At 41.6% G+C, this 27,894-nt stretch overlaps 2 protein-coding genes across 4 annotated transcripts; one reads left to right on the top strand and one right to left on the bottom strand.

Annotated features, from left to right (window-relative positions):
- Positions 1-188: 188 nt before the first annotated feature.
- On the top strand, positions 189-10,184 carry CSRP3 (cysteine and glycine rich protein 3). Its single transcript, NM_001199486.2, has 6 exons — positions 189-231; positions 3,007-3,138; positions 6,328-6,496; positions 7,849-7,984; positions 8,657-8,750; positions 9,537-10,184. Exons 2-6 carry the CDS (start codon positions 3,027-3,029, stop codon positions 9,608-9,610), a joined length of 585 nt encoding a protein of 194 aa, NP_001186415.1. The 5' UTR covers positions 189-231; positions 3,007-3,026; the 3' UTR covers positions 9,611-10,184.
- Positions 10,185-11,016: 832 nt separating this feature from the next.
- On the bottom strand, positions 11,017-24,299 carry ZDHHC13 (zinc finger DHHC-type containing 13). 3 transcript variants are annotated; one of them, XM_015286194.4, is made up of 17 exons: positions 24,025-24,299; positions 23,514-23,656; positions 23,040-23,162; positions 22,510-22,587; positions 21,920-22,064; positions 21,293-21,357; positions 20,678-20,840; positions 19,388-19,513; positions 18,916-19,049; positions 18,012-18,112; positions 16,604-16,728; positions 15,378-15,440; positions 14,878-14,971; positions 14,248-14,331; positions 13,190-13,347; positions 12,030-12,127; positions 11,017-11,285 (listed from the first exon to the last, which is right to left on the bottom strand). In XM_015286194.4, the coding sequence occupies exons 2-17, from the start codon at positions 23,618-23,620 to the stop codon at positions 11,156-11,158; spliced, it is 1,794 nt and encodes a 597-aa protein (XP_015141680.1). In that variant the 5' UTR covers positions 23,621-23,656; positions 24,025-24,299; the 3' UTR covers positions 11,017-11,155. The 3 variants fall into 3 exon arrangements, with proteins under 3 accessions (XP_015141680.1, NP_001026342.2, XP_025006415.1); NM_001031171.3 differs by having other exon boundaries at positions 24,238-24,299; XM_025150647.2 differs by lacking the exons at positions 23,040-23,162; positions 24,025-24,299 and adding an exon at positions 23,163-23,332 and having other exon boundaries at positions 23,514-23,655.
- Positions 24,300-27,894: the final 3,595 nt, after the last annotated feature.

Raw genomic sequence — 27,894 nt, 5'->3', positions numbered from 1 at the left:
CACCTACTCACAAGTGGACACAAGGGAACAAAATGCCAGGCTTTTGTCAGCAGCTATTTTCAGCTTGGCGATAGCAATGGCATTGCTCAGATCCCCAAAGCCCTCTCTCCTTCCCCTCCCCTCCCTGCCTATAGGGCCAGCAGCGGCAGCCCCTGCATTTAAAGAGCGCAGGAATCCCTCCAGTTCAAATCCTTTGAGGCGTGAGAAGAGGGAGGAACACCAAGCTACTCTGTAAGTACCGCACATGGGATTCTGCTGGCATTTCATATGAGGGTTTGGGTCTTTTTCCCAACAGGAGGTAGAAATAGCACAAACGTGTACAAAATACTGTTCCCTATGATGGCTTAGACTTGGTGCAGGGACACAGGCAGAGTGAAGGACATTGTGGAAGGAAAAGGAAAAGCTGATAGCACAGCATTAGATCTGGGCAAAGGAACGGCTCCTTTGTGCAGCAGGACTTTGTTTCCCAAAGCTGTGAATCATGCTGGGGGGAAAGGGTTGGGTTTTTAGGTTTTTCTCTTTTTTTTAAGTCACAACGAAGTGCGTGGTTCCACCATCAGGACATCCTGCTTTTTGGAGGTGCCAGCTTGCGTTTCTCCAGAAGCGTGCGTCAAGGAAGCGTTGAGCAAAATTTGGTGTTACTATGCAAAACATGGTAACAAATCAATGAGAATGATATAGACAAAATCAAAAGCTTCAGCCGGGAGAGTTGGCTTCCTTCAACCGGTTTTGCCCACTGCACCTTTCATACCACATCACTTAAAACCTTCTGTTTCCAAAGGGTTTGCAGAACCCTTATTTTCCCATGCTGGTGAGGAAGATGCCACCCCTTTATCCTCGTGGTGTGGGTGAGGTGAGCAGCACCGCGGGGGGGTCGGATGATGGGCAGTCACAGGATGGGACAGCAGCAGCAATTAGGTACCAGGACCACATCCTGACCACACTGAAGCTTCCCACAGATGTCTACTGGGATAAGAAATTTCAGTGTAGTCTTGATACAGCAGTTGAATTTGATACTATTGCTGCCTATGACATAAAGAATTATTATTTTTATCCTTATAACTGATCCATCTCGTGCTAGGACTAAAGCAGGGCTGCAGGGCACGTCCCAGCATCCTCACAGAAGGGTTTTACTGTGACTTCTTTCTCCTACGGCTTCCCATCAGGTGATGCCAAAGCAGCACGGAAAATGTGTGTGCATGCCCAGTCATGTTGCCATAATTAGCTCAGGAGCAGTGGTACTTCTAAGAGCTCCAACCACAGCCCGTAACAGCACAAGGCTCGCTATCAAGCGCTATCAGCCTTTCCAAGGTTACTTCTTTTTCCTCCAGCTAATGATGTAATGAGAATTAGTTTCCAACAAGGATTCTTTTGGCACAGTTTGAGAGACTTGGTGCACCTCTGAAGGGCACAGCCACTGACCAGAGGTGCAAACCACCCTCCTCCAGGACAGCTCTGGGTGCTGCTCCAGCTGTACAGGACCCACCCAGCAGCCCAGCTTCAAAGATAACACTGCAAATGGAAAAACCTTTGGGTTTTCAATCACAAAACTGATCTTCCCTTCTCATTTTAAAATGGTTGAAGCATTACTGGGTTTTTCTCTCCCATGCATCTTTAGCACTTCGTAGCTGCCAGAGCAGCAAGGGGACTGACTGATAGAGTCTGAAACAGCTTAATGGCATGGCTGTTTTACAGCAGCTGAGGACAGATTGAGTTTAGGAGGTGGTTTCATCCCCAAAATGAGAGGCTACGTCTTGCAACACGATGACATTGTGCTGCCTACTGCAGGTAACAGGGTGAGGGTGTACTAATAACCAGAATGCCAAGGAGGATGCGTTTGGAGATGCTCATGCCTTGACCATCAGGGTTTGACAACAGTGCAGATGTGCCCGCGCTGCTGTGCCATAGTCCTGCCTTCCTTCTGCTGGACAGCGATGCCTTTTGCTGCAATTGCACAGTCATTTGGGTCGGTAGCCAGAATTAGCTCGAGGGTAAGCTTGTGGAGCTGGCAGACAGAAAATGTTTCCGAAAACCAGCAGATGCAGCACAGAAGTCACTGAGATCATGACAGACAGGACATCAGTGTCCTGTGTACGCAGTGAGACACTGCGCTAAAACTCAAGCTGTTGTCAGTAGCTGCTATGTTACACTACTTCTGTGTTAAACTCCACCCTTCTACATGGCATCAGAAGAAACTTCTCAGGTGGAAGGCTTGATTCAGCATTCAAAACCCTTTTCTTAGTTAAGAACATCCAGTGGTGGGTTTAATCAAATCCAAATGGGACCAGCAGACTTTGAAAGACCTATAATAAGAAAGTGACTGGTTTTCCAAGAAGGACAGAGGTGTCCCGAGCCAGGAGCTCCAACAGCCTGATAACGGCACATGCAGATGACAAGATGACGTCCCAGACTTTCCAGAAACAATGACTCAAACAAGAAAACAGAAGGGCAAACCACATCTTGTGGCTGCTCTAGCTGTATGATAGCACAATCATCGGGCACTTAACGAGCACGGTCCGGTGACCTCCGCTCAGCTCCGGGCTCTGACACTGCTCTCTCACACGACCTTGGGCAAGACACTTCCACAGCCACCAGAATAGGAGGCACAACGCTCTTTCTCCCAGCTGTTTAGATTTCTAACAGTTGGCAAATGAAAGCCCCTTAGGAACCAGTCACTGCTTTATAACGGCTGTGCAGCAGTGGGCTTGAAGCTCAGCGACCAACTTGGTTCTATTACAGCGTCCTCGGTAATAACATCGTGTGTTCGTTCAGCTTCACAGTGGGATTGGTTCAGTTACAAACTGGATGGTGTGATGTCACTCTGACAGAGGAAATTGCCATTATACACACCACTGAGAAAGCTCAATGACTGTCTGCAAGTATCACGGTGCAATTCACACGAGCAGATCCCAGCTAGGGGCTACCTGGCAATAGCAGCTGAAAGGAAGGAAAGCAAATAAATACCACTTTTTCTATTGGGTTTACTCACTGAGTTTGATTTTCTAGGTTACCCTTCACATACGAGGATGCCAAACTGGGGAGGTGGAGCCAAATGTGGTGCCTGTGAAAAGACAGTGTACCATGCTGAGGAAATCCAGTGCAATGGAAGGAGTTTTCACAAGACGTGCTTCCTCTGCAGTAAGTGCAAACTTAAAACCATGTAATTCAGCTATTTCCATCACAGCTGGTATACTTCCTTTTGTATTGCCTTGCATCCAACGAGAAACACAGTGAAGATGCTCACAGTTGGCCTAACACAACCTGTTTGTTCATGGGACATTTAGAGCAGGTCCTAAGACAGCCCAAGCAGTGAGATGCTTGAATGGTATGGTAGAAATAACCAGCACCAGACCAAACTTCAGAGAGGGAAGGTTTGTAAGGTTCCTGCATCACTGAGAAAGCTCAGAGGGCAGGCACACGCTAACCATCCCACCTGGAGAACAGCACAGTGAGACCGACTCTGGGCTGACACTCTGTAGGAGCCTTAGGGATCCTATCTGGCCAAAGAAAATACTCCTACCATACACTGCCATGTTTACGGTACCGCCTTCGACACAAGGGAGGGCACAAATGGAGGGAGCCAAGACTTAACCAAGTTCGTCCAGCTGCAGCCTGTTAATTAAAACTGACTCTAGAAAGTCAGTTTTGAGGGCTCCTCACCTGTAGGGATAACTGGGTGAACCTCAGAGACAACACCCACTAAAGAAAAAACCTGTGTCACATTCCTTTAGCAACTGAAGGACATCAAACAACCGTAACTTTCTGAGAGCATCACCCACTTCACTTACTCTTCCCCATGCACCTCTGATGCTGGGCAGGCAGCTTTCTCTGTGGCTGGGCTCGCACTAGACAAATAAGCAAGAGGGCCCCATCAGTTCACCCCCATCACCCTCAGTGAAGAGAATAAACCATTTGCTGAGAACCAAAGTCAGATAAACACTTTGCAGACAGTCTGAAGGTAAGCATGCTAATTAGAAAAGCTTTAATTGATGCACGCTTTGTTCAGTGATAGAAAGGTATATGAGAGGAGAAGTCAAATGAGTAGACTCTCTGTTGTCTAATAAGAATAAACAGCTGTCCTGCTGGGTCACAGTTAACGATATTTCCCTCCCATATAAATTCTCAGACACCAAACACTGGGACAAGTTCAAGCTTTCTTTTTGATACAAATGATCTTTTCCAAACGACCTGTGATAAACACCGCACACTCATTGGGTCTACCGCTTTTAATTTTTTCCCTGTTGGACCCCTGAGCGTGAATGAACTCATCAAGAGGTCAGACACTAAAAAAAGTATTCCCAGCAGGAGTCTAAGGTCAAAAAATGAAGGATGCAGCAAAGCCTGGCTGGTAAGTAACAGGCATGTTCATTGGCTTTCCTTTTCCCCTGATTCACGAACGCTTTGGACCGGATCCTTCAGCCTCACATTCCATGTTCACGGGCTTTTCAGTGAATCAACTGTGGGATTTCATTTCTCAACACACTCAAAAAAAGAGATCCTCTCCATACCCAACCTCAGGTACAAAACCAAAATGAATTTAACTGTGCTTTTATTGTATCTGATGACACCCACTAAAACAGCCAGCATTTCCAAGCCAACCTGTTGGCACAGTAAGAAACAAATGAGCTGAATGATGCCATCATGTCCATAGCTTTACCCTACAGATGTGTAAAGAGCTGCTTTCCAGCCAACCTTAGTTCCCATACAGCCTGCAGTTTGCCTACCTTGTTTCCCTGTCAGGCTCTGCTTACAGCACAGCCGTGATGGATGTTTGGCACGATCTCATGCCATAAACCTGAAACCCCTCAGTGCCTGCTATCTGCTGGCGGGTGACGGGTCCCAAAGCTATTTCAACAATAGCACTTCAAGGGCTTTTGCTCCATCTGTTGTGGTGAATTGATACTCTATCCCTACAGCGCCAGAAATAGAAACACTTTATCTACCGCTAGAGTTTCCATCATCCGGTAACTCCCTCAGCAAACATAATTATCATCTCGAAGCTGAAGAGACCACACCACAGAGTGATCAGGACCGCGCATTTGCAGAAGCCCCTCATTTTATTCCTTTTAATTAAAGAGCTCCATGCAGATTATATTCCCGTCTACGCAGTACGGTGACAGAAGTAAAGCTGCTCTGGTTCCAATACCGCCTTAAATCCTTAAATTCTGACTCGAGTGAACTTCCAGCTGCTTTCAGTAGTTGTGCATTTCCCAGGTTGGTGTTACTTACCTCACTTCAGCAATTAATTCCCCGAGCTATCAGCAGCCCCCAGCGGCACACGCGCTTATCCAAAGGACATTAAGAGTGCACGTTCCCTTTTGCCATCCCCCCTCAGCCCTACCAATCACTGCCGACACAGCGACCCATGTGTGAACAGTGCTGCTTTTTTAAAGCATGCTACAGAGCCCTGATTTTCTATAGGCACTGATAAGTGAAAGCCTCATCTCCCTTGATGGGGTGGGGGCTGCCACACACCAAAACAGCACAGCATACGCAGCCACCGAACACATTGAGAGCGTCACTATTATTTTTTCTCATTTGTTATCACCTCAGTTTCCAGGCGTGAGCAGCAGAAAGACGCCTGGTAACAGAACCCACTCATTGAAGGCTGATCGGGTTTCAGATCTGCAAAGCACCCAAGAGAACTTAGAAGAGATTAACCTTCCTTCCATGCCCATCTGATGAGAATCAGTGGACATGAGAGTGGCCTTAGCAACGCCTGTTGGCTCCAAGCACCATCTGTGCCTCCAGATAAGGGACACATGCCTACCAAGACCCCAGACAAGCAGCTGCTAGCACTCAGGGACTTCAGGTCCATTAAAGCAGAGGCTAGATTTAAAGCAGTGACCTAGAGGGTACAACTTGTACTCCACTAAGCGTGTGGCACTGCCATGGCACGTTCTGTCTCCGAGTCCCCAGGGCCTTTTCTGGTGAGGTAAGCCACAAAGCATTTCTCCTCAACAAGAACAAGGAGGAGGAGTTTCCTTGTGGTCTCAGAATTTCCAACACCATATCCTTGTCACTCTGGACAACGTCTAACGGAGCTGAGACCATCAGGTGTTTGGGATTGCTGCTCCCCATGGCACTACAGCCCAAAGAAATGCGGCTACATAGATAAAAAGAGTGTGCCCTGCTTGACTCTGACTGGCCTTCACATAAAGCTTCGCTGGGTCGCTGCTGACAGTGCACCAACATCCTTCTTCTCCTACAGTTCTGAAGATACACAAAAATCAGCAATTATTAGTAATTACTAGTAATTATTCTGACCCACATTAATTCAGATTGGAACGCACAGATGCTTACACGTGCCTCTCTTCCTTTCCGCAGTGGCTTGCAGAAAGGCTCTGGACAGCACCACAGTGGCAGCTCACGAATCTGAAATCTACTGCAAGACTTGCTACGGGAGGAAATACGGCCCCAAGGGCGTTGGCTTTGGACAAGGGGCTGGATGTCTCAGCACTGACACCGGGGACCATCTGGGCCTGAACCTGCAACAGTGAGTGCAACCCTACCGGCAGCACCATGTGTCTGTCTGATGCTACCTGTCACTCAGGGCTATTTCAGGTATTCTGCTCTGTTTTCATACCAACACGTAGCACAAGAAGCAGAGCAGACTCTCCCACAACCTTTCCATGGCAGACATGGTAATTTACCAGTTTTCAGCTGTGATCTGCCACTGTGCTGGTACACAGTGGTAAAGTCACATTCACCGCAGAACACGAGGATGTTCTTCCCTCTGTCAGAGTTAAGATACAGCTAGATTTTACCATTAGAGAAAGAATCACAACAACACATACTGTTAACCCTCCTCTCAACAGAGAAATGATGTTTCTAAACCCTCCCTGTGGCTTGTACAAGCACAGTACAAGCAAGTGGCTTACGAGCACACTGAGAACATGACTGAAGAAAGGCATTCCTGTGGGATACCATCTTCAAACAGCTTCAGCTGCACGTAATTACATCTGACGGTACATTTTTTGTAGTATTTTTCTATTATTCTCAAACCTGTACATTTCGAAGCCATCATTTTCTTCTGGTATCACTGTACAGAAACCAATTAACAAATGCGCTGCGCAGGAAATAAAAGCTGAACTGCTGTATTGAATTGTACCCCTTGTAACATACACACCCACTGTGGGCAGAGCTCTGTATCAAGAGCTGCCACGTCCTGGTGACTTAACGACCTGTTGCAGTGCAATAGCCTGGTAATTCTAAAGTAGTTCTGTGAGTGACTAAGCCAGCACAAAGACATAAGCCACAAAGTCCAGAAATACAAAACAAAGCCACTTGTCTGATGCCTTTGACTCCAGGCTGGATAGGAACCCTGTCAAAATCTTGCAGCAATAGAGAAAAAAACAAAAAAACACATGCAAAACCTAGAGGGTTTTTCTTCTCCCTTCTTTCAAGATCTGCTCTACACTGAGTACTAGCAGTGAAGAGTGTAGGTCCTCTGCTTGTTTTTCCTCATTGGCCTCTCAATAAAACAAAATCCACTTTCGCTTTTCATGATATGTGGTTGTCAGCTTCATGTGCTGAGTCCAAAATGGGCAATAACAGTGGGTGCAGCATACATTTTTCAACTATGAAACACGAGATGCAATGTAACAGAGAGTCTTCTTCAACCAAAGTGATATTCTGATTCTGTAACACCGTCTTTTCCACACTGGAGTTGATCTCAGTGGTCTTTTTCAACCTTAATGATTCTATGTCCTACACCAGTAAGAATGCCCCAACCCCTTACAAAAGAATTAAACAAACAAATGAAACATCAACAAGAATAATCAAATTTCTAGAGTGAGGATAACGCTTTGAGCAGCATTTTATAACACGGAAAACTTCTGTTTTTAGAGGGTCACCAAAGCCTGCTCGCCCCTCCACACCAACTAACCCTTCAAAGTTTGCCAAAAAGATGGTTGACGTGGATAAATGTCCCCGCTGTGGCAAATCGGTGTACGCTGCAGAGAAGATAATGGGAGGAGGAAAAGTAAGTAGTTAATAAAGCACCAGGAGAAAAAACACCCAAACTTTTTTCATGGTGATTAGCTGTAGCTAACCAATCCTTGAAGATTTCACCCGGTATCGATGAAGAAAATATAAGGCTGAATAAGCAAAATGTCCAACGCCCTGACTGTCAGATTTCAAGTCCAGTTGAAGTTATGCTTTGTCATAAAGCCTTCTTCAACATTTTGCATCTTGTCAAGGACTGAGGGACAACCCTTCCTTCTTGGCTTCCACTGCCATCCTACTAACTTCTCTTGGGATAGTTATAACTCAAACATTTATTTGTAGTGGCAAATGCAGATATATTAAAGAGATCCTGTGACTAGAAAAAAACCAGCACTGTGCGATACGTTGGCCCTCTGCCCTACGAACTCTTACTCATTATCTCCACGCACGAATGATGTGGCCAACAAGAGCGCTATCTATAGCTCTCTGCTTTTTAACATGACCTCCATCAACAAGAAACTCACTAGGTAAGATCTTAAAACGGGATAATAATTTGAAAAACTAATCTAAAAGGACTAAACTTGTAAGCCGTAAGCCCAAGAAGACAATTTTAACCCCTTCACACAAAAAAAGGCAACAGCTGTTTCCTTGCATCTGTGTAGCTGTGCATCTTCTGTAACATAACAACGAACTGTCTTCATTCCCTCAGCCTTGGCACAAAACATGCTTCCGCTGTGCTATTTGTGGGAAGAGTTTAGAATCTACAAATGTTACAGACAAAGACGGAGAGCTCTACTGTAAAGGTAAGAATTATTCCTTTCGGACCTAATATTGCCACCATGATTTGCCTTGCTGCATGCTTAATAACAAACCACACAGATTCAGATAGATCTTTAAAGGTCATGGTCCTAACTGGTTGTCTTGCCAGTAAGATTTCAGAATTGATGCTTACCCTCTACCTTAGTAATACAGAAGATGATGCACTCTTGCTGAATCACACACCCAGATATTCTTCTCAGATGAACAAATCTTGCAGATTTCTTGGAAAGAGCTTCAAGAGAAAAATACGCCAAGTTTTTATATCCTGGGCTAAACTATTGAGAATCCTAAAGAACACTGAAATTGGGCACAATTTGACAACAGCAAGAGATCAAACAGACGTATTTGGAGAAAAATGTTGACCACTACTAATATAGAGGAGTTGTGACAAATAAGGATGAGCGTACTTGGCAACGAAGGGTCACACTGGATTGCCCAAACAACCACCAAAAGTTGGCTGGACCACACTCTTGTTCTTCCAACCTCCTTTAAAAATCTCTGATATTCAGTCTGCATGGGCAGAAAAGCATCTTTAAAGGAAGCGTTACTAAGATTTTAAATATATACTTTTCCAATTTCTTTTTGAGAAACTCAGATGCAACACTTGTTTAATTCAAATATTTTCCATTACTAGAATCTGTCGACACTTCTGAGAAAGACCATCCCAGATTTCCTTCTTTGTATTAACTTACCTTTGGAATTAGTACCAAACCCAAGAACCACTTAGGCAAACGTTCAGAACACTCTTTACCCTTTTCTTTCTTTTGCAGTTTGCTACGCAAAGAATTTTGGTCCCAAAGGAATTGGTTTTGGCGGCCTCACTCAAGTGGAAAAGAAAGAATAAGATTGAAAAGAAGTGGATGCAACAGAGTCAATCTGCTGCGGATGTCAGCAGATAACAGTTGTCAAGTAAAGCAAAAACATCACCTACAGCTTATAACCCAGGGCATTTGTTAAATATTTTCCATCTTGCAGGAAAAAGGTTGTACCTTCAGAAATTCTTAGAACAGCTTAAAGAAGGTACAGCGATCAAGCCAGGTTCATGTTTACTATACAAGTGAATGGAGACAAGAACTTCTGTTCATGGAACATTGTTGCTTCTTATACTAATATTTAGCACAGTTCAGGCTCTAGATTTAAAGAGTCAGCATACTGTCCCATTCAGACAGAGATACCCTACAAAACACAAGGGTCAGAGTCTTCTGATCTAGGCCAGTTTCCCCATAGTGTTTTGAAGATTTTGACATCATTTCTACTAAGGCAGAGTAGATATTATTCACTTTGGCACAGTTTAGAAGCATTTGAAATTCTCTAAAAGAGATCCTTCTGAAGAAAAAGCAAGTTTTCTTAGAATACAGTGTTTAAGTTTTGTTATTGTACGTTTTCAAGCTACAATAAAGTACTCATATTGCTTCACACTTTTGTTTGCTTCAATTTGCTTGTGCTTTACGTTCCACAGTGCCACAGACTACTGCATTTCAGGGAGAAGATTACATCTCCCATTCCTTAAACTGCAAGAATTCCGTCTCATTACACTGCTTTATTCTATGTTGTCAGTTCTAGACAGCATTTAACTTTGATTTTCTGATCTCGATCTGCTTCCCTGCTAGTTTTTATTATGAAGTATTTTGACTTCCAACACTCTGCCCAGCCTGCCACGCTGGGATGATGCTGTAAGCCTTTGCATCTTGTGAACATGACTGATGTGGTAGCTATTATAGATCTATTCATGCAGGTGAGAATAGTTGCCTTTTTCATATGCTAATACTTTCTATTATCGCCTTATCAATTTTTATAAGCTAAGAGGGCATACACACAAGCAAAATGTAAGGCAAACAGTTAGGCTTTTTCTTACGGTTTTGTGCTCATCTATTCTTAAATACTTCCCTGGTCATATATCTCATGAATCTGTTTCAACCTGTAAAATATTCTTAGAAGTATAAAATTTCTGTTTTGTCACAAGTAAAACCCCCAAATACAGAGTGTTAGTAGTTTTTGTTCACAGTGTAAGATAACCAGCTACAGACCAAGTTTTATATTGAAGTATGAACTTCCCCCTCAATTTTTCAAATGCAGTTTTATTATCTGCAAAATAATACAAAGGGTACTAACAAAGCTTTCAAACTCTGCCCTAAAAACTTACCCTCCAGAAGTATACTCAGTGCCATCTTTTCAAATAAAATTTCAGAAAGTGTCAGCTCATGCTATATATGAAGAGACACAGTAATTATTTCATATCCACATCAGCTGTTGCTTACACAAGAGAAGTTTAATGTTTAGAACAATAAAAAAAATAAAAACAAGCAGTTTTTGGAAGAATATAAAAATTAACAAAACATCCAGTTTTATTTATCTCTCAGCTCAGCAGCTTTAGAAATCAAGTAAGAATTCATACAGAATAAACGTTTTTCTTTATCATATGAACGTTGTATTGCTTGGTCCAGTCAACTCCATTGGGTTTGACCATACCAAAACATCTGCACTGAAAGAAGTCTGCAAGATTCTGGAAGCATCCAAGACTGAAAGATAGAGAAATATTCATTAATAAACCTAACAAAAGACAACTGCAGGCACTAAAAATACGTGTTCCCTAGGAAGCAGTACTTAAGGTAAAAAGCTGTCAGTACAGACAGCTCTAAGAGAAGAATCCACAACAATGTTCTATTTAGCATTGTTCCTTTGTTGACATTTTTTAACCTGTGTTACATTTAAGAGGGATATAAGATTAAGTTCAACTCAAATATTTGAAATTAATACTAAGTAAGATTTCATCTGCTAGCACATGAGGGAATAAAGATTTTTAGTATAACAGGGAAACTTTGGTAGTAATTTCTTTATGAAGCTAAAATAATTCAGAAAGGGCTGGTTCATAATGAAGTTCTCTCTCTGGATCTGAAGAACAGACAGGGAGAATGATGAATACACTCAAGGACATCATCCCCCCCACCTCCCAAGTCATTTCTGCTAATTAGAGCAATAGACTGATTCTGGTGCATATACTCCATATATATATATGGATATGCATATACTTCCTATATTCCACGTAGGAAGAACCACAGTAGGTCTTAGGATGGCAGTTTATTCTGTAGAGTCAAGGAAGTTCTCTGTAAGGAAAATGAGGTTCAGCTCCTCCTCTCAGCATGACTCAGAACAGGCATGACCACCATGCCCACAGATTGCTCGGGTTTTGCATTCATGCAGCAGTGAAGCAGGCCAGTACTGAAGGGATACACAGTTAAAACACCGTACTCTACAGCACTTACTTGTATGGATTTCTCCTGAGTGAAACAGGATGCTTAGAAGATTTGCTCTCCATCAGGAGGCTCATCCTCTCATGTGAGGTCAGTCCCAAGAATGCAATCTTAGAGAAAGAAAAACACAAGTATTGGCTGAAACACAAACATCACAAACTTAAATACTGGCAATACCAAAAGATAATTTTTAAAGGGGAGGGACTGGGAAGAAGTTGGCTATATCTAACCACTAAGTAACTTCTGCCACATTTAAGGACTTAAAAGTTGATCTTAAATTTCACTTAGGCTGAAAGAGAATCCTAAGTCACGTTAAAAACTGTTTCTTAGATGGTTCAGAAAGCTCTTAATCTCCTTTCCATAGCCAACATCTCTTGGAGAACAACAAGCTTAAAGAAATTTGACAGCCCGTATCAGGATGAAATTCAGGTCACATTTTCGTTGTGGCAATCTAACAACATACTGCTGAACTCTGCCATGGAATTTTCAACTTGGAAGTAACTGTACTATTGAGTTTGCTTGCCATTTTGGGGCAGTAACAACAGCTTTGTTAGTTAAATATGTTTCACAATCACAAAGATCAACACAATGAAAAGGTGACACAAGAGGTGTAATGACAGAGGGATGAGTGCAATAGAAGGCAATCTATTTCCCTTCCCTTGTAACACCTCACTCATCTCCAAAGATTTAGGCTCACAGAGCAAAACTCCACAGGTGAGGGATCTCCAGAAAGAGATCCTTCCCCACTGGCAGTCAGCCCTTAAATGGGGTCTAAGAGAGGTGCAGCCAGGTTCTATCCCTTCTGGTCAGGTGAATTACCTTCACCTGTGCTCCCAGGGCTGACCCAGTCCTTTCCCAGGTGCTAGATCAGTGGCTCAGGCTGTGACTCAACAGTTACCATACAATAGGCTAAAATTTTTGATGATAGTGAAATGAGAATTCAGAGATAGGAATGATTTGCAGAATGTGACCCCACTTTTAACATCGGAATAACAAGTGCACATGTACCCATGGAACTTAAAAGGACTGCTCTGAGGCTTAAGGTGAGCACCTAGATATGACATCAGAATGGGAAAGCAGGTGCAATGCCTTCATGGCAGCAAATCACTTAGGGAAACATGTTAATATGGTAACTCATTATGAGAGGAATATGAACTGAAGCAAAATAATACCTGGTAAAGCTGAGTAGTTAGCCACAATGAAGCCCATACAGTATGGAAGCAGGCTAGCATGAAGATGTAGGACACCCATGGAGAACAAGAAGTTATCTGCGTGAAGTACGTCCACGCTCCATCTGCATGGTAACTTGTTACGCAGTGGTTTGACCAATCTGACAAGATTCACAATCATTTCATTACCTTTTTAACATAGACCACCCATGTACTAAGCAAAGAATTTTGCAGAGACTATTATATAGCAGCGTGCTCTAGAAATACCACTTCCCACTTAAAAACACCCACATGGATATGTGACTGCTTGCTGCTCTTGTTGCACAATCTTCGTGTGTACATAATCCACAGAAGGAATATTCAAACAACTGGCTAGATACTTTGTTTTGTTTTTATATTAAAGTTAACTAGTGATATTAAAATAAGTAATTACCTCTCATTGTCAAGCCCTCTGAAATTTTGCTGCACACTAATTATTAGCTTTAGGACAAGAATTTATCATTTATCTTAAACACTACCACCACCACAAGAAGACAGATTGTAACAATGACAAGAAGGCAATACTTTCCCCACTATTAAATAAACAAACTGGAACGTTCAGCTTCAGTAGATTTCTAAGAGATGCTTAAAGCCTATGACATGTCTTAAACCTATTAAAAATAAAAACCGAACAAGTAAAGGTTTTGCTGTTATGTCAGTACAGCAATCAAGTGGTTTTCCTCCCAAGTTCATATAAACACAGAAAACACTGTACTTCTTGCATACTTAAGACCACCACTGAAACACAGGAAAGCAACTCCCATTCACACTCTGTGCTCACCACTGCCATACTTGGTTCATTTTACTCTAAGTTGAACACTGACTCATGTCTACAATACAGTACCACAGAATGGCTTAAGCTGGAAGTGACCTTAAAGATCAGTCAGCTCCAACCCCTGCGATGGGGATGGAACTAGATTGAGTTGTCCATTTTGTGCAGTTCCAATTAATTATGCTAGCTAGGAATAAAAACTATACAAGGTCCCTGACAGCTAAATTAAAATAAGTTCATTGATACATACACAGAAGACTTCGATAAAGCAGCCAGACACTGGTCACAGTTAAGAAAGACAAGAACAACAGGTAGTAATGATGGTTTCCAACACCTATATTTGAGTCAAGGAAAAAAAAAAAAAGCATAACATTTTAAGAATTTTGCAGTACTTGTATTTCTCCTTCACTTAACAGGAAAAAGAAGAATCTAAAGCACTTCCTATTATTACCTCTGCTGTCCTCAAGAGAGTTTGACAAGGCTGATCTCTCTCAACTTTCTCCTGTAAGCCACGTCAATTTATATAACAGAATTAGTTCTGATAAAGTCAGCCAGCATTTGTCTCTTCTTTAGAGCACATCAGTTGTTAGCTGAATGGGGACTCATTATGCTAACACAGCTCTGCCCATGCACTGCACAGTTGTCTACTCTGACTGAAAAATCTATACTATTCAATTTAATTGCTTCACCTTGATGTATCTTAAAATTGCTAGCTCCTAAAAAAATAGATTTCTATCAGATAAGACTCTCTCTGGCAACTCTCAGTAACCCCTTCAGTCTCTGCAGTGCATCAGGTTTGCTCTTTAAGTAGATAAATGTTATTTCTGCAACATCTTCTAAGGCATGAAATTTTCAAATTTGATAAAGCAAACACTCTTACCTATGCACTGTGCAATCCACAGAGAATGCTGATCGTATCTGGCTACACATGAATCACAAAGAAGGCAATGCACAGATCTCAAAGGCTTCCTCACCTGTTTGAGCACAAAGGAAAGGAATATAGAGCAAAAGCATCTGCTCTGATCAAAGCTCAGAGCATCATCTGATGGGCACTGCCATATTTTATAACTATTATGAAATAGTGGGCCTCAGATACAGAACACAGATGAGAATTTTCTAAATTTTACAAAAAAAAAAAGATGGATTTTTTTTATTTTTTTAATTAAGAATGTAACCCAACGATCTGAAAGCTTCTTTGTCAACTTAAGAGAGAAAATGAAGTCTAACATAGAACAGGCAGCGTATGTACCTTTCCCATCTACTTCATCATTCTATGTAGCACTCGCATGACAAGGAGGAGAAAAACAGTTATTGTACTGAACTACCAGTGACTTAAAAACAGGTTTTAAAAAAACAAAGAAATACCAAAACTTCACTTACAAGACATGAGGTGCAAAACGTTCTGAAGTCCAGGCACCCTGCTTCTGCAAGAGCTACAATGTTCTGAAAGATAAAACAGTTTCTGCGTGCATTTGGATCACATTTTATGGGGATATAAAAAGATTCATATACGAGGCCTTTTGCAGACACTATGCACTTGGAGTGCCAAGCACCAATGTGTGTAAATACCCACAGCTCTGGGACAGAGAAAAGGTCCACGAGGAGCAAAATGGCAAGGACTCATGCAGCCTCACTCACAGTGAACTATTTAGAAAAGTAGCTCTCCCCCACACAGCCAGCCAGACTTCAGAAGTGATGAGGACAGAAACTTTTTCAACACCGTTGCAAAAAAAACTGGTAAATATTGGCTATCTAGCACTGATAAGCACTCAGTGCTTCTTTATAGGCACCAGAGAGCCAATATTTACTAGTTCTGTGGCAACAATGTCAAACAAGTTAAAATTGCAGTTTAATCTCCCTGGCAATCTGGAGGATGCCCCATCCCTGGAGGCATTCAAGGCCAGGCTGCATGTGGCTCTGGGCAGCCTGGTCTGGTGGTTCACGACCCTGGCACATAGCAGGGGGGCTGAAACTGATGATCACTGTGGTCCTTTTCAACCCAGGCCATTCTATGATTCTATGATACGTAACCACACAGAGAATAAAAGGAGACTGTAAACAACACAGAGTCCTTATCAATAGGTTAAGGGAGCAAACAAGTAATGTCCTACTGACTGGTAGTCCATTTCTTTTTTTTTTTTTTTTTTTGGTCATTGTAAAATACAGCTAGAACACTCATCTTCAGAGCATCTGATGATTTAAGCCATTCCTAGCCTTTAGTATGTCTTATGAGCAGGGAGAACCATAGGAAAGCACTGTACCTCTTTCTAACCAGAGGCATGTAGAACAGAAGCCTTACAAGAGTGTTACTTATTTAGTGAAGTACCTGTGAATTTGTCACAGATAACAGCAATGGTATGAGTCCATACCATGCTTGGCTGAAGCTCATATTCCAAGGACAAGCCCGAGGAAAGGAAATAACAGCAAGGTGCTAAAGATGAACTGACAGTAGGTTGGGTTTATCATCCAACAACCTACATTGCTTGATGATACAACTGAAATCTCTTTGAAGAGAACTATTTCACTGCTTTCATGTTTAACAAAGATACATTTGGTGATAAATGAATCAATCTAAAGGGCAACTCTGGTGCAGCACATCAGCTTACCTCTTTTTTGTCTTTTTCTGAAGACTTAACATATCCAGGATCAGTCCTCCAGGTTTTATAGAAAAAGTAAAGAAGACCCACTATGCTGAACATGACAGGGATTTCAAAAATGGTATTGGTTACATGTAACATTTTGATTAAGGAATATATTCTCTCATCACATACTACTACGGTTGGCCAAATAAAACATTCTAAAATCACACTGTGGTATTTTACAAGCAATACACAAAAAGGAAAAGAATGGCTTTCACTTTTATAGAGCAACCGTTTGCTAGTAACGGCAAAAAGGTAATTCACTAAGCTGTGACCCTTAGGAATATTGCTGTGCCCATCATATTCTGCAGAATGTCTAACTTAAACCCTTACACTTAGAATTTTTGCTTTCTTTTGATTTAGGTGACACCAAGAAAGCCTTAGAACTTCACACAGCAACAGTTAATAACAGGATTTTCATTGCAACAAGAGTACATGTGTATCCCTCATAGGAATATATGTGATCAGTTCATCAAAATTAATTGTGATAATTCTATTAAGATCTTAATTGGAAACAGTGCCCCCCCCCCCCCAAAAAAAAGCCATTTAAAGGATGAAGTAATTAAAATTGAATTAAAATTAAGTAGCAATATATTATAGCTGGTTTAGTACTAAATTATTTACATTTTAAGTATCTCCCTAATGGCCTTCCCTTTCACAAAACTTAATCAATAAGTAAATAGATGCCTTCTGTGTAAGAACACAGTACTGAAAAGTGAGTGTAAACAATTAAATAGATGTACTCATCAGTCCAGAGGCCTATTCAAAGAAAGGCAGAAATGAATGCATTGTGTATAACCTCTGAACAAACGCAGGCTGAAGAATGGAAGATCTGCTTCCAAGGGATACAAATAAATTTGTTTGCCTGATGTTTTTATTTATTTTTAAAGCAGAAGCATGAACACCACTAACTGCCAAGTCCTTGTTATTTAGAAACAAGAGGTGCTTTTAAAACTGCAATGTGCTATGCGTGTGTTATCCAGCTTTACTGCATACCAAAATACATTACCGCATGATCCCAAACAGGGAACATTGTAGAGTCACCTGGAGATGTTAATATAGACAACTGTGCATATAACAAAGACATTTTGATATCCCAGTAAGATAAAAAAAAAAAAAAAAACAACAAAACCATCAGAACTACACACAAATACCTGTTAGAGAGAAAAGAAAATACATAATTTTAGTCCACTGCAACTTCCATTTAAACTCAAAGCTATTTCACCCTGGCCCAACATAGGTAAAGTAATCTTAACAGACATTCACAGTCACATGGAATTAGCTGGGACAGTTCATCACCCTTTGCACAACTGGGTTCACATTTACTAGAATGTGTAAGGAAAGTTCTACTGCATTCCTCTAGTATAAAGGATATCAGGCATGAACCAGAACAACCACGTCACAGACATCCAGAAGACGGAACTTAGCATCAGTGCAGTGGGAAGATACCTCAGATTCTTGAGTCCCACAAACTGCCTGAAAGAAGATGAAAATAAAAGAGCGTTTTTCTTTCATCCAAAACTGAACCTCATGGAGCACAGACTTATTGTGGTTATTTTTTTTTAATTTGTTTGTCAAACTTCACTTGGTATTCTTTAAGCATCTGTTAAAGCAAATCAGAATTGCCACTCAAAAGCATGCTTTAGCTAGATGCAGAGAGGAATTAATGATACAGAGAAAAACGTACTGAGGAGTGCTCTGTTCCAGCCTAATTTTATATATCACAATAGCTGCACACTGGGTGAAAAGTACAAACTATTTATTGACACAACAATAGCATTGCCATTTCAATGAATACAGTTTAGTAACTGCTGTAAGAAGTGGGAAATGTGCAAAACAGCTTTGGATATCACTGGGAGGTCTATGGAGCAGAGAGGGTGGGAACGGTACATTGAAACTCGTGTATGTTGCAAAGGCAGAGGGAAAAGTTAAGATAAAGCACATTTATAAACATCACAAATGGGTATCTCAGCTTCTGTCAGGTGCAGACATTCAGTAACACCCTCTTTATCATTAAAATCAGCTAACATGCCACTTAAATGCTTGTTTTCTCCTCAGATCTCAAGGATGAGAAACTACAATTGTGCACATCTGAAGACATTATATTTCAAAATCATTATGAAAAGTACATAAATTTAAATCCTTCACACAACCCTTCCTGCAGTACAGCAAAAAAATACTTCTAAGTGAAACTGTAGACTCTGAAATGAACACTGCATTACATACCACATATTGCATCTACTAAAATTAAACACACAGAAAGAGAGAAATCCACAAACCTCACTAATAGAGCCATCCCAGCCAGCAGAAAGAGAAGTAGACATCCTTTCAAAAGCCAAGAATCAGAACTTAAGTTCATTATGTATCCTATGGCCCACAGCAGAGTCAAGCAAGATGCCAACAGCAGGGACAGCTGTTAAAAGGATCATTGTTAAAATACAACAAAATATTCAAACAGGATTTACTTGAAAAATACTCACATAATATAATAATGGATGCTGAGAGACTCAACATAGATAACAAAGTGACACATCAAAACACTGGGGATAAGGAGAGAGGGAAACAATGGGGGTGGGAGAAGGGGAGAAGGGGGGAACACGAACCCAAAGAACAGGAAGGTGCTTCTAAAGAATTTCATTTTTGAGTGTCCAGTTTTGGAAGCCTCAGAAGATCCTGTTGTCAGAATGGAGTTAAGTTGCATATTACTCTGAACACAGAATGCTGAGGCTTTCCTTCCATTAGAGAAATTACCTCGTATTTCTCCATTATTCTTAGTAACCTGTTATTTCTTCTGCTTCTCATTCTTGCTTCCTCCATTAGCATATAAATCATGAAGCGATTCTGAGTTTGAATTGCAAGGTCAAGCGCTGTCTCTCCCTTTAACAACAAAGTTTATTTGGTCATACACTTAACACATGAATGTCTTCCTTTCTAACAGAAACAAGAAATGAACTGAACTAAAAACAAGAACTTAGTGGCTTCTTCTCCAAACCCACCATTTTTCTTTAAGGCAAAGTAAACTCAGATGAGTATTTGCAATCAGACTACGTCCACATGAATCACTTACTGAACTGTCTCTCCTAACCTGAAACACTAAGCTGTCTTTTAGAACACGACATGCTTACTGAATATGACCCCTTACTGAAAGGGAAGCTTTCTTGTTAATGTTAACTTTTTAAAACCAAACAGTAACATTCTAAGAGTCATATATTAAAACAAAACAAAACAAAGAACTAGCAGATGGAAAGGCTGTGCAGCTTAATATACAAACCTGAATTACTACACTATACAAGCATCTCTATGGGAAACAATAGTTTCAACATTTATAGTTCTTTCTACCAGATTTTACAAATATTAGGACTAAGACTTCCACATGACATGCACTTCTGAGCGTACAAACAGGCACTGACAGACACCGATCTTTTCAGGACGCCACGCTCATCTTTTTCAAGACTTTATCAGACAATCACAGAATCATAGAACGGCCTGGGTTGAAAAGGACCACAATGATCATCGAGTTTCAATTCCCCTGCTATGTGCAGGGTTGCCAACCACCAGACCAGGCTGCCCAGAGCCACATTCAAACTGGCCTTGAATGCCTTCAGGGATGGGGCATTCACTACCTCCTTGGGCAACCTGTTCCAGTGGTGAGTCTCACCAGACACAAAGCAGCATTATTTGTGAAAAACCTGGCTGAAGACTTTACTCATGGCAATGCTGTAAGAGAGCAGCTGACTCAAAGCAAACAAATAATGAAAAAAAAGAGAACCTGTGAAGGATACAATACATTTGTTCACAGTGATCAGATGTTCACTAAACTAACATTTCAAATCATCCCTACACTCTTACTTCGTGTCACGCCACAAGAAAAGTGCTCAGTGCCTTTTGGAAAGAATAAGAACTCATCATATTCCCCCCATCCATTTCAAAGGACATTCAGAGGGGACGGGATTCAGGTATTTCTTCACATTCATTTTACCCATTAATACTACATAGATGAAAAAAAAAAACCAACAACAGAAATAATAAAAGAAATTGTACCTTGACATTTTTAATGTCCATGTTAGCACCAGCTTCTAGCAGTAGTTCCACTGCACTAACATTTCCTGATGTTACTGCCCAGTGCAGCGCAGTGTTCTTCTGAACATTGTCAACAGCATTGAGGGAGGGGTTAAACTTTAGTAGAAATCTTGTGGGTTCTGGTCTAGATGAAAACAGAGTTAACAAGCAGAACATAATCTACACTGGAGAGGAAACTTTTGAACACCTTATAAACAAAAAACACAGCTAGCATCTGCTGTAAACTAACAGATGAAACAAATACTTCATCTCTCAACAAGCTCATCAGCAACAGACTCAAGTTCAGAAAACAGAACTCATCCTTCATTTCACCTTCATTTCTAGGAAAGCACAATGATGCATCACCTGGTCCAGCTGCAAACCCAAACTACTTTAAGATATCTCTTTAGGGGGGCAGGTCTTTCTTTACTATACCAAGTTAGCTGCTTCATCATTTCCAATGTCTTGGATACACAGTATTTTACAACAACTAAAAGAGAAAAAATGTCACTCTAACAAGTTTCCAGAAGAAAAGATTCAGCACTGCACCCAGAAATGAGTGGACGACAGATTCCTTTAAAGTTATTCCCCACTTACCCCACCACTTTTTGTGCTGATAACATTAAAGGCGTAAGTCCATTGAAGTCTGCTGTGTCTATGTTCTAGGAATAAGAAAAAGATAATAAGTGATGATCATTGACCTCAGTAAACAAAGTTAAATGGTCAGATTCTTAGCCACACAGCTACACCACAGTAGCAAAAAGAAACTAAATTGTACCAGCCAGGAAACCAACATTCATTTAAAAAAATTTTCTTCCTTTTATGGGTCTTGCAAGGCATTCATTCCAGCATATGCTGAGTGCCCACTGAAGTTACTTTAAGAGGAAACAAATCCATCCATAGAATTCCTTCAGTTAACAACATTTCCTGTCCCTGATAAAAAATACTATAAATAAAGCTTACTTTGAAAAGCAACATTAAATACCTTCCTTGTGTAAAGGAATAAGGTGCATAACTGAATGTTCAAGTACATAAAACTGGTTTATTAAAAAAACAAAAAATGATATCAATACATAATTATTTAAATGTAGCAAATATAGCACAGGGAAATACCAAATACATGCTTGTACTTCAGGAAACAAAACTTAAATTCCACAAGGTATTTTCAGAGTACAACCAGCTACTCCTAAGCAGAAAATAACACCTGGGATATTGGCAACGTACCTGGCCCTTTGATATGAGGTAAGCTACAATAGGCACGTGTTGAAACAGCACTGCCAAATGAATGCTGCTGAACCCTTCCCCATCAATAAGACTGGGATCTGCTCCACACTTCAACAATAAGATGACCATGGGTAGGTGTCCTTGTCTGTAATGATATATGACACTATAGCAATAACAAAAAGCTTGAAATCTTAATGAAAGTGTCATCTTAACAATTCTTAGAATTTGTTATAGAAAAATCATGTTGGGTTCTCATACTTTCATGAAGAAACTTTTATAATGTTTCCTTTAAGCCAAAGGTCTGTATCAGGACCTAAGAGGCCAAGTCTGACCAGCACTCCTCTAGGAAAAGTTCAAAATGCAAGTCTGCCTGAAGTACAGATACATGCATAACACAACCCAGCAGCCTGCAAAGTTGCCAAGAATCAGAGAACAGATTTCAGTGTAATTATGGATACGCTATCAAGTTCTGGGTAACTCAGCAAAGGAAACACACAGCATCAATTTATTTAAGATGACCACAGCTATGCTACACGAAACACTACTGTTAAGACCAGCGGATTTATAATTAGTAGTGGCAAGCAGCATACCTAATGGCCCAGTGAAGGGGAGTTGAATTCAAGTCTCCACCCAGCTGATCCACTACTGCACCTTTGGAAATGTAGTATCTGCATAACAGCAACAGAACAATATTAAGATAACACATAACAAAAGATGAAAGTATTATGCTAAGGATAACATAGGTGTAGTAGCAAGTAGCTTGCAATAAATAAGTTTTCTCAAGAAAAGCAAAGGGATGACAATATTTTTGCAGAAAAGGATGCTGCTTTGAGAAAATGGGTAAGAAAATACACAGTAAATAGCAAGGCCCTTACAAAGTCAATTTTAATCTTTGTCAAACAAAACAAATCCAGGAAAACCTGATGATTTCACGTCCTACTTAACGTCACATAGAAAGAAAGTATGGGAACGACACATCAATGACATCTTCACAAAGGTAATTGTGTTAAAAAACACAATTTAGCCTTTTCCCTCCAGCAGCACACACTCTGGCTTGAAGCACTCATGATCAATAGCAACAGAATGCTCAGGATGCTTTCACATGCACTACAGAGCTTACTTAACCAGCTCCTGTCTGTTGTTTATTGCTGCCCAGTGAAGAAGAGTCACGTTTTCTTTGTCTGGTTGTCGAACGTCGTACCCTGCTTCCACCAGTTCTTTGCACCGCTCTAGCATTCCATACCTGACATGGGAAAAACAACTGACTTCATTCTGAAACATCTTCCAATTTAAACAGCGTCACACGCATGAAGAATGCAATCTCTGTAAGTCTTGCTCAAGAGCTCCACGTTGCATTCAACGGAGTTCTTGCAAAAAGGGTTGGTCCAAGCCTTGACACATAGAATTTTCTACCTAACAGAACAGACTTGGTTGACATATTGCTGCTTATGACAAAAGTATTTATAATAGCATATTTCAAGTGATTTCTCTCAGACAAGCAGGTGACAACAGAGCCATTTTCAATTTAAAAACAGCCAATATGGAATAGGAAACACCTATTTCAACACTTTGCCCACATAAGACATGCACTTACTGTGTAGCTTTCACAATATCACATGTGCCAGGGTCCTCAGCGACCGGGTGCGGCCCTGGCAGCACTGGCACATCCCTCTCTCTGCAGATGCTATGGCAGCTGTGCATGTGAGATCGGTGAGGCCCATGGCAATGGTTTTTACACTGCAGGTGAACAAAACGGCCATCAGTAACATCATACAAACACTGGACGCTACACCTCCCTCTTCACAAGGCACCATTCTTGCCACGTATCTGTGGAGATGCGGCACTGGGGGTCACCGGGCACGGTGGGGTGGGTCGGGGATCTCAGGTCTTCCCCAACCTGAATGATTCCAACATAAGTAAGGAAGCGGGTTTCAAACACAAGTGCAACTTGGAACTTCCACTCCGAGCGGAAATGTGGGAGAACCGCAGTGATATAATTACATTCAATGAGACAAAATTACACGAGCATTTAATAACTTCTTCCCAAACCAGCTGCCAGCAGCACACCCTTCCCAAAGCAGCGACGTCGCGCTACAAACAACCACCTGTACCCGCGCGCTCCGAGCCGCAGCACCGGGAAGCCGCCCCGCACCAGCAGAGCACGCCCCGCACACAGCCGCACGCCGCAGGGTCCCCCAGGCCTGGCACGAGCCAGGGTTCCCCGAGAGAGCCCAGGCTCCGGGAAGACCCCTCGGCAGCAGCCGCCCGTCCCCCGGCTCTCACAGCCCCACGGCGGCTGCCGGCCCCCAGCCCCTCACCGCCGGGCCGCCCCCGGCCATGCCGCCGGCCGAGCTCCGCTGCTTCCTGCTTCCTGGTTACCAGCACGCGGGGCGGGGCCGGGAGTTACCGAGAGCCGGAAAGGTTGGCAAAGTGCGGCTGCTTCGGTTGGGTGCTGCGTGCAGACGTGGGGCCTCTAACACGGGAAACACAAGGAGCTGTGGGAGAGGGTCCAGAGGAGGGCCACTAAAGCGCTCAGAGGGCTGGAGCACCTCTTCTATGGAGAGAGGTTGAGGGAGATGGACATGTTTAGCTCGGAGAAGAGAAGGCTCCGAGGAGACCTCATTGTGGCCTTCCAGCACTTGCAACCCAGATGCTGCAGAATGAATGCAAAATCAAATTCTAGCTGACATGTTAATACAGATTTTCCTTCCATATGCACAACTGCTACATAAATAGATATCAAAGCAGCTCTACTTCATAAATATTTAGAGCTTTAACTTAGCTTGGCATCACAAAATATTTTCTACGCTTTGAATGTAGAGCTCACGTTAGGGAAGCTTAGGAAGAAACAAAACAGCACAAAGGTTTGGTAGGCATTTTGCTACCTTGATATATAACAGATAGCAGAATGCAGATGCACTAAAATATAACTGAAGAAGAGTTGGTTTTCCAGTTTAAGAATCTGGCGTGCAAGAAGTTCTCATCTGTTAAAGTAGAAGTTAGCTCAACAGAGATTTTCTGCACACGGCTGTTGGTAGCAGTAGTTACAGCAGTACAGTGGCACTTTTCAGTTCAATGTCTTTTAATATGTGTTGCCTGTGGGCCTCACCCCGGCATCGTTTTTGCTAATCTATAAGAAGCTTTCTAGAAGGAGGAAGAAATGCTTTCCTTCCACTGCACACACAGCTGGCTTTACAGAAGAAAGCACGTTTGAGTCTGCAGAATTTTAGAGCGGAGCTCCCAGCAGTAGGCAAGAATTGGTTCTTGGTGAGCAGACAGACAAATTCTCACTCGAAACGAAATATTGTCCTGTCGTATTTGTGGGTTTTGGAACACACAGGGGGTAGTGATTTTTACTGCCAGCCAGTTGTGCTATCTGCCAGCATACAGTGACAAAGTAAGCTCAGGCAAAGCCTTTGTTAACTGCTTGGGGACAACAAACTGACTCAGAACTGGTCTGTATTTTCTTTTTTTGCACCATGCTGCAGTGTGCCATTCATGCTGAACTGTTAACACATCTCTTTTATTTATACCGAGTGGATTTGGTTAAAGTACTTCAGTGTTTGTGTGAGTAAAAACAACTTTGAGTTGTTCGCAATCCTTAGGAGACTGCAAGACTTGGACTAAGTGCATTTTCTTCCCAAGTCCTAAAACAACCATCCTCCCTCCCAGACAACCTTTCACAAGTGTCTGTGATTAGTGTCATTTTGATTAGATAACAGTAAAGAGATACGTGGGTGTTTAGCAGCTTCCAAACTGCATTTTGCATTCACTTCACCGAGTAAATGACAGAAAAATAAATGGAACAAAATGCCATTAAACCAGATGGAAGTGCACAAAAATTGAAATTTAAATAGTAAAATGCTTTTTTAATTTAGCAAAACATCGTCTGCATTTGACATTCTCCCTTATTGCTTTTGATGATGATGCTTTACAAAGCAGTCTAAGTAATAAGATTTGCAAGTATGTAAGATAAGATATCCAAGTATGTCTTTTGTGAGGGAAAGAAAAACTAGAGGGCACAGATAGGAGCCATTCTGTTTCCATGTTTGCTCTCTCTTAAATTTGTTCTCCAGGTCTGCTGTGCAAGGACTTTTTATGGGGCCACAGGAATAACACCACAAAAAACTGCTAACAGAAGGCACATTTTAACTCTCTTTACACTGTAGAATAAAACAAAGAGGTGTTTGTTAAATGTAAATAAAATGAACTGTGTGCATTCCCTGAGCAATTTTCCTAAGCAATCCTCCTTTTTCCAAGTTATCTGTGCACAGCCACTCACTGCCAGGAGCAGGGAGGCACCGATGGGTGAGGCAATAGCTGATGTACCCTAGGTTGCAAGGAAGCCCATAGGCACTGGCCAAAGATTCTGCACTGCCACTCATCCCAAACTGAACTAACAGCTGTGGGGTAATTGCCTGCACATATGATTGAGAGCCAGCTCTCCTGGTGTATCATGAGCAAAGCAAAGCACATTAGACAGAATCAGGCTGCTGACTTTCAACTAATAAAACCATCTTTTAGAGAACCAACATTTTAAAGGTTAGGGTCCATATCTGTAGTTTGTAGTACTGGTAGTTTTAGTCCATACCTGTAATTTGAAGGGACAAAAAAGGTGGTTGTTTCTTCCCTTTCAGGCTTTTCTTCCTGTACAAACTGTAGCAGAAAAATACACGATTCCAGTTTTATTTCCCATTGCACATCACTTTTAAAGTCCAGTAAAGACAGTGCATTATTTAAATTGGACCAGTGCGGGTCCGTGTTAATGGCAGCACATGATCTGAACTTACACTGACAATTTAGAGCAGAAAATATCTCGTGGCTGCCACCATGAGGCAATGTCATGTACTGCTGCTGACACTGAATAAAGCTACAACTGAGTTAATCAAATTTCACTACGTTTTACACACGGTACTGAGCCAGTAACTGGCCAGTTACTGAGTTGTACAGTTAGAGATTATAAAAGAGGAGCTTATATATTTAATAGCTACATGTGTCACATACGCTTCAGTCTACCGTTGAATTGTGTCAGCGTTCTTATAGGCTGGGTTGGAATCAACTGAACTTTAGCTTTGCATCAAGAGTTATGAACTGATAGCCTTTCTTATGCTGAGAGGTGTAGATCAGATCTCAGCAATGCCATCTTACTGCAATACTATCTAGGGACAGGTTGTGAAACACGGGAAGCCCTCCTGTCGGCCACCTACAGTTGGGCTACTTACAGTCAATAGTGGCTATCTGCTAGAATGTTGTGATTCCTCCCTTAGATGTTTAGCACTCTGGAGCGTGCCCAGCCTGTTGTGCCCTGCTCACTGCCTTTTGTTATTTTTCTCCCTGCAATAGTCCAAAGTAAATGTATTAAAATACCACGCTTTTAATTTCTTTACTGCTTCAAGTAACGACCAGAAGTTTTTGCTGCATGTTCCCACTAGTTTTAAACCAACGTAAATCAATTACATTTTTACAAATCTTGGCAATCTTACACTGAGAATTTCCAACATTCCACAGAGCTCTCAAAAGTTGATAGGAGGTATTGATAGCACAGTATCAATAAATAGAAAATATCAGAGCCAAAGTTAACCTAACACACACACACTCAAAAATCCTTGAGGGCAGAACACATATTAACATACTTTTTGGCATTCTGAAGGCAAGAAGTCCAAACATGCCCGCACTACAAGATGTGGCACACATGTGACTCTATCTGTATTAAACTGTCTTTTAAATGATTCAGTTTTAAAGGCTGACATCAGCTGCACGTGGCTTAGAGCATTGCTGACATGTCATGTTAGCAGGAAGCTTACAGAACTGATAATTTTTTTTAATGCTTCCCCCAAAATCACTTATTTGTAAGAAATATAAGCCTCAGTGCAATTACCACTTTCTTTTCCAGCCACCTGCAAATCCCTGTACACACACAGTTCATTCTGATGCAGTCTGCATGCAACACAGACAGAACAGAAATGAAACTCTGT

The sequence above is a fragment of the Gallus gallus genome, chromosome 5 (assembly GCF_016699485.2).
Source record: "Gallus gallus isolate bGalGal1 chromosome 5, bGalGal1.mat.broiler.GRCg7b, whole genome shotgun sequence".
Taxonomy (NCBI): domain Eukaryota; kingdom Metazoa; phylum Chordata; class Aves; order Galliformes; family Phasianidae; genus Gallus; species Gallus gallus.
Note: the sequence above shows the minus strand (reverse complement) of the source record. Positions and strands in the feature narration are given on the sequence as shown.